Source organism: Pholcus phalangioides, unplaced genomic scaffold, assembly GCF_987345545.1.
Source record: "Pholcus phalangioides strain wild (caught in Gottingen) unplaced genomic scaffold, Ppha-v1.0 ptg000042l_1, whole genome shotgun sequence".
Taxonomy (NCBI): Eukaryota; Metazoa; Arthropoda; class Arachnida; order Araneae; family Pholcidae; genus Pholcus; species Pholcus phalangioides.
Genome location: NW_028301628.1, coordinates 20,336,261 through 20,346,554, shown reverse-complemented (window position 1 = coordinate 20,346,554; position 10,294 = coordinate 20,336,261). Strand labels below are relative to the sequence as shown.

The window sequence follows — 10,294 nt, the reverse complement described above, 5'->3', positions numbered from 1 at the left end:
TGACAAGCAAAGACATTTTGGAAGCTGTGGGAGTAAATAATTGAAAAAACGCAGCTTTCATCGGTGCAAAAACTACAAAAAAACATATTTAAACAAAAAATTTCTTGCAAAAAAAATGTATCGTTATAATTTACGAGAAAATATTTGTTTGTTTTATTTTACAAGTATATACCACGGTAACAAATACCAGATCATGAATTGTTTTATAAATTGATGAAATTTAATTTTTCGAACAATTTTCCTATAACATCATGAGACAAAGTGATTATTTATGAAAAAAATGCGAGAAAAAATAGTATTTGACTATTTCTTGTGAACTAAGTTTTTTAAATCAAATTTATTAAAACTGATTTGGCTGCAATGAACGTTTTTCCTCCTGTTTGTGAAAACAAAAAATATATATATATACTAGAAAAATTGTAACTCGATAACTTTTGCATTGCATACGCTTAAAATGTCATTCTGCAGTTGGAACAGTGAGAAATACAAAGATACGTTTAAAGCAGGTCAGATGATTTCCTACTTTCAGCATATTATTTCCCTGCTGCAGAATCCAAAAATTTCATTCGAGTGTAGAGATTATGCTTATCTTTATAACACAAGAATTGATACCTGTGATCACGAACTCGTACTCTTTTCTGTTGCCTAACTTTCCTCAGCAAGTTCGGGTTTTTTTTTTATTATTTCCTGTGACATGTAAATGATATATTAATTAGTTAGTTATTTAAGTGCTGTTATTTTGTGTGTTGCCAAACCCACTGTATAAATCGAATCGAAAGGAAAAAATAATAGAGAATTAAAAATATGCATAAATTGGGCAACTAACCTCAGTATCTTTCTGTGACTGTGAAGTCAGTTATCTTTCGTGGTGTGAGGACCTGTTTGACTACAGCCTACAACAGCTAACATCAATAACAAATTACTTGATGAAGATGTCCTCATTCAACTTGCCCAAAGTACGAAAAGATATTTTTATACATGTCGCGATACCCGATTCGCCCTTGTCAGAAACTTTCCTGATGTGGAGGTGTGACAGGTATGGAAAAACCACAGAAAAAGATTTCTACCGCAAAAAGTCCCACAACAAGGGGTTAAGACGGATTTTCCTAGGAGTAGATTTTTTGGCATCGCATGTAGCATGAATCACCCACTCGCAATAGGAAAAGTATTTCTGTTCTCCCACAAAGTACAATACGCCTTATGCCAGCGCTTTATGTCAGACGTGATTATTTAACTGCTTCTGGAGGATTCAAATGCATTGCATGCCGCTTGTGACATGGGTCTTCTCTTCATTTTTATTGTTTTTTTTCTTTTCTTCAGACCGGAGTATTTACACAATGAAACAGCTGATACTCCACGCTAGGAAAACACAAGCATGTAGCATAATGAAGTTGCTCATCTTTGCCAGGGTTGGGTTTTTGACGTCAAAAACTAGTTTAAACTGTTGAAAACCGTCAAAAACCTAAATGAATGCTTTTGGATAATGTTTTGAACACAATAGGTATATGACATGATGAAGTTGGAGCTGCACTGGTATTTAACTGCAGCCTAAACTTGGTCATCCTGTAAATATCAATGCAACAGCAGTCTACTAGTCTCTAGAAAAAATTTCTATAAAAAACAAAAAAAATTGATTTGGTTCTGACTTAGCGAATAAGTACCAAGCGGTAGTATAATGTTTTGCTCCGTACAGTTGGTGGTAAAAATCTTCAAGTTAATGCTCTAGCTCAAGCATGATTAGTAAAAGGCTAAAAAATTGTTACTTTCATTCCACCCTTATTTCCACTGGGCATGATGAATAGGAAATTCTGACTGGAAAAATGATGAAGCACATCAGCAAGGATGAAACTGCAATTGACAAAGCTGGTGAAGTGGACCGTCTATGTGTTGATATCCGAATCTTCCTTGCCAGTTTTTAGCATGATGCAGAGAACATTCTTGAAAGATCAACCTCTAACGGGTAGTGCAGAAATTACGAACTATTCCGTTAAACGTTCCGCCTTTGTATGGAGAATCAGGGTGCAATATCCCTACATACAACCCAGGTTCTAATATGGAGAATTTGGTGCAAGAGGTACACACTGAGAGAATTCGAGAGACATTTTTTTTAATTTTAACAAAAGTAAATTTATTAACAATTTTAGCAGGAGTTATCTAGGTTATAATTGACAAATTAACATTAAAAGACTTCTCAAAAATTCATATCAGTCCAAGGCCAAGGGATGGCCTAGAGGCACTTTTAATTCTGCACTACATTTTCAAAATTTTAAAGGTGTCTCTTTGCTTAAGAATTATGAGCGCCCTAAATGAGAACCCTTTCACACACAAAGCTACAAAGAAAGTAAGTAACTGAGAGTAAACTTCTATGTTAAAAGAAAAAGCTCTAATGAGATTGGTTAATTGAAGCATGGGAATGGAATGATAACTTCATTTATGTTTTAATGTTTGGATGCCATCAGTGTACACAAAACTCGTGGCGCATCAATTTTAATCATGTGCATGAAAAAATGGTATGAAGCGATGATTGAAAGCGAAAAGTTTGTTTCTCTATTATTAAAATGAGAAATATTCTACCTATGCAATTTAAATATTTTGGAGGGGCGAAAGGCGCTCACGGCACCTACGGTCACCCATGTTTTACGGACAAATTTTTTTTGTCCCGCCGGTATTTTTGTACACAAAAAAGGGATTTGACTGTACTTCCCAACTTTGAGGCATGAATGAGAGCTGATCTCCAGCTGTTAAAAAGTCTCGCCACAGAGAGTAACAGGTCTATAACGGTACAAATATTCAATCATCACACTTCGTTTCTGAAATATAGATGGCAGCACTGAACAGTCAGACACAACGCTAGATACACAATCACACTGTTAGGTACACAAACTTACACTTCTGGCACTGCTCACTTGGTAGTAAATAGCCCATGGCGATGGACCAGAGTTGTACTCGGTTTAAAAGAAAGCGATGTAGGTATTGTGTTGGCTTCATGTCATGAAAACCCAAGTTCAATTACCCACAGGTGGAACAGGGTGATCAGCTGAAGTTGATTTTCCAACTTTATGAGGTGCAAAGGTGAGCCAGCCAAACATTTGGAAAAGTGTCTTTGGCAGACCTGCACCACAGTAATTACAAAACCTCACACTGCATCTGCCCTTTTGACTTCCAATCCAGAAGAGAGATGGCAGCACTTTAAATAAATAACATGCATGCCTCAGACACTTTCCCTCACATTCCCTCTGAAACACTTTCCAACATGCACCAATTTGTTACTAATTTCTCAAAGGAATTTTTACAAGTTGCATTTAGGGTTTGGTTGCAGTAGTAGCCTGAGCTTGACAAATTTCAGGTCGCCCTGGTGACATGAAATTAATATTGGCACCTATTATTTTAGCCATGATTAGTAAATTTTAGTCTGAGAACAACTCAAAATTTTTGGAATTTATATGACTGACATGGAAATAAGCCTTGAAAAAATCAAAAGAAACATTCTTTTGATTTTTTTTTTAAACATTTTCCGCCAATTTTATCCAAAAATGGATATGATTGGCTCCTAAAAAATTTGGCTGGCACCAGATATTTTTAAATTTGTCACGCTCTTTTAATAGCAGTTTCACACTGTTGGTTGCTGTTGCCTTAAAGTTGAATGAACGAAGAATGGTGCAGCAGATGTTAATTTTAAAAAATTGTGCATAATGTTCTTGTCTCAAATTGCCTATTTTTAAAGTTGTGATTTGAACTTTTTTCATGAATAAAATTTATATAAATAAGATGACTGAAATGTGGTATGAATTTTGCTACAGGTTATTACGAATGTTCAAAATGTGGGAATGGTCTGTTTTCAAGCCGATCAAAATTTGAGCATTTTTCTCCATGGCCTGCATTCACCGAAACTATTCATGACAATAGTGTTTCCAAAAAACCAGAAATTAATAGACCAAATGCTTTAAAAGTGAGTTTTTTTTATTGTTATTGTATGATGATTGCTTTTTTTTTTTTTACTATCATTTAGTGTTACAAAATTGTGAAACTACAGAAACTTGAATTATCTAACATTATTTCGCATTTGGACATAAGGCGTTTGTTTTACAAATACAAAGGCCACAACAAAATTTTGAATGCTATTCTTTTATTTTAATTTTAGCGAACATTGCTTGATTTTTTAAAATATTTTCAAGGTATACTGTGGCAATTGTGGCAATGGCTTAGGACACGAGTTCCTAGGTGATGGTCCAGGAGGAAAATCACGGTTTTGAATATTTTCGGAGTCCCTCAAATTTATTCCTCAACGAGGTAAGCATTCTTATTGTAAGATGATTTTGTTTTCATTAAAATTAATATCATCTAGCCTGCTTTAAATCGGATGTATAAGAGCCCAGAAGCAGAATTGTTGTATTGTTCTGCAACAAGCCTTCACCTGAAAATGTTCTGTGGTAAAAATTCCCATAATATATTTTCTGCATAGAAGAGTTTGTCAAAATTATTCCCTAGATTGTGTACGTGTTCTGTGGCATACGTCTAAGTATTCAGTATATTCTGCTTTGGGTTACTACAAATATTACAATTATCTGTCTCCATGAATTTGGGTTATAATACTGTTCTGGATAACGTCTCACAAGTCCTTGAAATGATCAGAGGAAATTGGCAATTTTCAGGACGTCACAGATTTATTCTCATAAAACAGGTATTTATAGTTATTCACAAATAATACTCTCACATTGAAGATAAAGTCCAACAACACTGGCTAATACTCTGGCTATCACATATCTTTATAGACACAACAAAAATTCTAGAATTCACGCATAGTTCTGGTTTTGTGGCGCCACCATCTGGAGGTCATACGAGACGTTCCAGATCAATCTAGAAGATTCGAGTGTTTACCTTTATACTTCTGATTTGGCAACAAGAGATTACTATCCCAAGGGTTTCTTCAAAAATTCCACTACTGATATTTTTCATAACAATATGATATTGAACATGTTTTTAGACTTGTGGTCAATTTCTCCTCTATTTTTTTAAATTCTGTACAGTGATATCTTGGCTAGCAAACACCTCGATCTATGAATTTTTCAACTAACAAATATTTACTTCACTGGGTTTTTTTGCCTCAGCTAATCAATATTTTAGTTAATGTGGATACTCACTTGAAGGTGAAGCAGCCATGTCGTGAGCTAAATTTTCGTGCCAATTAAAATGGACCCAATGAGCCTCTCAAACGTGATTTATTTCCACGCTTCATTTGCACCTGAAAGATATTAAGTCATTTCATGTAAAATGAATGATTTAGCTAAAAGAAGAAATGCATTAAACAAAAAAAAAAAAACAGGAAAAAGCCTCAGGCTAGGATGAATAATTTTAGATAATTTTGATAATTTCTTTCGCACCGTGGTTATTTTCAACTCACAAGGGCTAATTAGACTGCAACCTACTATTTATTGAGGATTCCAAACAGCAACCAGCCTCTCTGCACTTCACCGAGTGGTAGGTGCCCTCGATGTGGGACTCAGTCCAATCTTTTTTCTGTGGTCATGCCACCGTTTTTGTTGTACCCCTATGTCAGGCAAGTTTCTAACAAGGACAAACCAGGTATCAAACTCTCAACACCTCTAAACATCTTTTGGTACTTTAGGCAAGTATCTTATCCAGGGAAGAGCTTAAGTATTTTGCAGCCTGGTGCAAAAGAAAAAAAATTGCGGCTTTTCTGAACATTGGATTTCCAATACCCCAGGGTATCCATTGATACTCTGAGGCCTGCCATGTTCAAAACTACTACTACTGAACCCAGACATGCACCTCGTCCATATTCCTTTGCGGAACCTCTAACGAATTGGTACATGCGGGAAATGTACGTGTAGTGAAACCTGCTGTGAAGTTTGTTTCTGTGTAATGCTTGTTATGTGTAGTGCTGCCATCTTCCACCAGTTTTTCAAACTATGAGTGAAGTGTAATGATTGAATAATTAATCGTTGTAGGCCTGTTGCTCTCTGTGGCAAGACATTTTAATGGGGAGATCGGCTCGCATTTGCGACTCGAAGTTGGGAACCACAGGAAACCAACTTCAGCCAACCACCACTGCGGTGACGGTGATGTTCAAAACTGTAAAAACTACTTCGTAGTCATTAAAAAATGTCATTTGGCAGTAAATATGGATAAAAGTGTGAAAAAATTATGAGTGCATCCCCAGGCACTCGAAGGTTTAGGGATCTCAGTGCTAGAAAACCTATTATCTACCCAGGACGTCAATCTTAGAGGTTCTCTGTCTTGGATTGAATTTTAAGCTATTGCTTTGCTAAGAAGGTGAAGTCAAAATGTAAGCAAAAAATTTTTATTGCCTTTTGTGGCCTGGTGCGGCCACACCCTTCGCACCTGTCTAAGTCTGGCCCTAATTTTATCGACCTGGGCTACCATGCCCCAATGATTTGCAGTGCATATGGTAAGACTCTTAATACCAAACTGAATAGTCTGGACATTCTAGGAACTTATCTTTTTCATTTGCATGCATTTGAGAAAGAAATGAACTGATTGTATTACATAAGCACACCACCTCACACACTTTTTTTCCCACCATGGCACACGAACCTGACTGCATATCATACATAGTGTAAACTAAAGAGATTCAATTTTTAATTTCCGTTAATATCTCTAGCATAAAAATACGAAGTTGTTTATCTCAGCCTTTTGGTCAGTTTTTCATTTTTTTATAGTGCTTATTAGTGTTTTACAAAAGTTACTTTACAATTTTCGGCATTTTCTGTGGAATTAAATTATTTGCCATAGAAATCAATGTAAAATTGTGTTTCAGCTAATGAATCTGATATTCCAGGTTTCCAGAATGAATTATCTTCGTTAGATTAGGTATCACTGTTTGTGCAAATACTTGGGATGAATTGAACTTTTAGTGTGTATTCTTAATCACAGTTGCCAAACTCTTGAAAAATTTCCATCCTTCTGGTATGGCCACAAAAGCTTGATATAATTACTATTGTTTGAATAGTTTGCTTTTTTTTTATTCTCTCATATTTTAGATATGCAGCAACAAACCATAGAGAATAAAGAAGAAGGACTCCAGGAAAACAATAATGAAGAAAATAGTGATGTCCATGCTGATCAAAACAAAAATGTGTGCAATGTTTTATGAGAGCAATTCCACATGGGTCATAGTCTTATAGAATATATTTTACCAAAAAAAAAGTCATTTATATAATATATATCATATAAAAAAATTAGAGGATTTTTTTTTATTTTGAATAACTTGAAACAGTATTTCATCGAAAGCAGAAATGCTCACATTGAACAGAAAATATGCTGTGACAGTCTCATCTACATATAGTTCCCGACCTCAAGGCACGAATGCTAGCCAATCTCCCCATTAAAAAAATCTTGTCACAGAGAGCAACAGGCTAACAAATATTCAGTCATTACACTTCACTGACTTCTAAAATATAGATAGCAGCACTGAAAAATCAGCTGCAACACTAGATACGCACTCAGGCTGTTAGGTACGTACACACTCTCACACTTCCTGCACAACTCGCTAGGTAGTAAATTGCCCATGGCGATAGACCTAAGTTGTGCTCAGTTTGGAATGAAAGTCTCATCTACAAATAACAGTAACCTGTGAACAATGATCCCATTTTCATGGAACAAGTCCCTTTGAAATAACATCGCTGTTAACCCTCTGAAAAGGCCATTTTCAAACATTGGGACAAAAAATAGAAGGAAAAAACCCTGAAGATTTATTCTTTAGTGATTTTTTTTTTCTCAGGCTGTATAAAAATTAGAGTAGGTGTGGTTTTTTCCCTCTAGGTCAGTAGGTTTCAAAATATGGCGGAAGTTGCTAAGAAATTTGCTGGTCGTGTTTCAGAAAAGAACAAAGCAGGAATGAGAGCGAAACTACAGTGATCGGCTTGTATGTCATAGCCCTTAGGTAAGTGCTGATTGCCCTAGACAACAAACAAACAATGGGTCAGTGTTGCTTATCAGTTATTTAATGGGTCATTTACAAGTCATTTCTCCAACACAGAAGTCATGCCTCTCTATTGCTTTCTACAATAAGCACATTTTTACGGTTCTGTTAGTGATTGTTATTGTGTGTGTGTGTGGTAGGTTTCATTGAAATTGTTCACATATAAAGACATTAAAGAAAGTGATGAATTTTTGTGATATTTAATAGGTTTCTTCTCAGGTAAAACTATGAAAGATTCTGCACATATTCTGTCATGCATTTTCTCAGGCATGCAGTGCCCGATTTTTGCATGGAAAATTTGAGCACCATGCAATTACCAAGTAACCAAAGACCTTTATCCCTAGTCACAGAGGACACCTGCTTTGTCCTGGCTCTTGTCATGTCAAAGTAGGGAGCCCTGCCTGTATGTCAAACCAAATATTCAGAAAACCAATGTTGAAGGGAAAAAAAATCATTAGACAGTTTTGATTGTTTTTAACAACTACTGGTGTGCCTCCCTTCCAAACATAGTTAGTGTGTACACCCTGGCACACACAGGTTGACCACCAATGGAAAACCACTATAACAAGATGGTTCTATAATGTATAAGTGCAGGTCTGCAGCTAGGGGGAGTGCAGGGGGAGTCGGTACCCCGAGTGTTGGGCCAGAAAGGGTGCTAAGTTTACTCTTTGTCTGTTAAAAATTAGGAGGGGGAGACAAAATGGATATTGGGCACAGGCAACAGAGTAAATTTTTGTTTCTTGTTGTGGCCCTGTATAAGTACCATTGTTTAAGTAAATTCCCAAGTGAAAGTATATTAATAGAAACTGCATTTTTGAAGGGAAAAAAGACAAAATTTATTGCACAGAGTGCCTTGTGTCTATTTTTATTAGTCCGATAGAAACTGCATATAATGCATTTTACTTTTAATCCTAACTTTATACATTTTATGTAAATGTGATAAAGAATTTTTGATAATTGACTTTGCCTTATCTGTATAACAAATAAAATTTTGATTTTTCACTTGCTTTGTTCCCCATGAGAGGTAAGCTGACAGGATACTAGCCTGGAGGTTAATTTTTTCCCTTTTTTGTGAAAAAATATTTAATTTCATATAATTATCACTGACATTTTTTTTCAACAAGAGAAGTAGCTGTATCGTTTCTACTGCTAGTTTGCCAGAACTTTATAGCAACTGCTGCAGCATTGTTTATCAAAACGAGAAATGTATGATAAAAATGAACGTATATACATTTACCATGTGTTTGTATAAAAATATTTATTTAATGTTCATAGTCCTGAAAAGACTCACTGAACCTAACTGAATACTTACAAATATATTATATTATTAAAAGGTTTTGGTTGTAATCAAAAGAATATTTTACAATCACTAACAATGTTTGGAAAGGCAGTTTAAAATAATTTTACTTTTTGTTATGGTTATGGCTAGACAAGTATATGTATCTTGAGTACTTCACTTAAGACCGTCTTCCTAATGTTCCTAGCGTTTATTAATTTCACAAATGTTTGCAGAATTGTTGAGTTTTTGTTTGATAAATAGTGTTGATGTTTTTGTTTATTGTTTCTTGAAAAAAAAATTGTTTTCTTTGAGTGTGTTAGTCATATGTATCAAGTTTCTACGGATGAAACTTTCTATGGATAAAATATTCCTAAAAGTGGATGACATTTGAAGCTTGTTTTGTTAATAAAGAAATATAAAACTAATTTTCTCTAATGTGAAGTCTGTATGATATGCCTCTTGTATATCGTCCCCCTCATGCTAGAAGCACGAATCTGCAATGTCCTTGGAAAAAAAAGGTGGAAAATTACGTTTGAATTTTTATACTACCCATGTTACACTATGGAAGTTATTTTCCTAAAATATTTTGTAACGTGTCGATAGGGATACACATTCTCTTTCAGGTAAAACTTGGGCCGGGTTTCCCTAGGAGCAGGCAGGGCTGGTCCTGGACTATTTTCAAGTGTAAGCGAATAATATTTGGTACAAAAAAAAATGCCTCTCCCCTTCAGTTGGCACCCTAGAAAATCATTCCCCCTTTTGCAGCTGCGTAGTTCGCTCGCAGGATTCAAGATCCCCTGCCAGCGCTTAACGCCGGGCGTGATTGGCAGACTGCTTCTGAAGGAGCCAACTGCGCCGCGTGTTTCCCCTATCTTCATATTTTTTTTTCCCGCTTGCTTTCTTCTCTGTCTCGCAATCCAGGCGACAGAACAGCTGCCGCGCCACACTAGACGTGGTGAAACACTGACGTGATAAAGTTATACGTTTCAGCAGACGCGAAATGGTCCTGTTCGGTTCACGCGAAACAAAAACCTACTTGTGTTGTGGGCGCA

General features: G+C 35.8%; 1 protein-coding gene across 1 annotated transcript; it reads left to right on the top strand.

Moving 5' to 3' along the window:
- Nucleotides 1-357: 357 nt before the first annotated feature.
- On the top strand, nt 358-9,667 carry LOC149064622 (methionine-R-sulfoxide reductase B1-A-like). Its single transcript, XM_089255339.1, has 4 exons — nt 358-506; nt 3,801-3,949; nt 4,176-4,290; nt 7,023-9,667. Exons 1-4 carry the CDS (start codon nt 455-457, stop codon nt 7,133-7,135), a joined length of 429 nt encoding a protein of 142 aa, XP_089111465.1. The 5' UTR covers nt 358-454; the 3' UTR covers nt 7,136-9,667.
- The last annotated feature ends 627 nt before the right edge of the window (nt 9,668-10,294 follow it).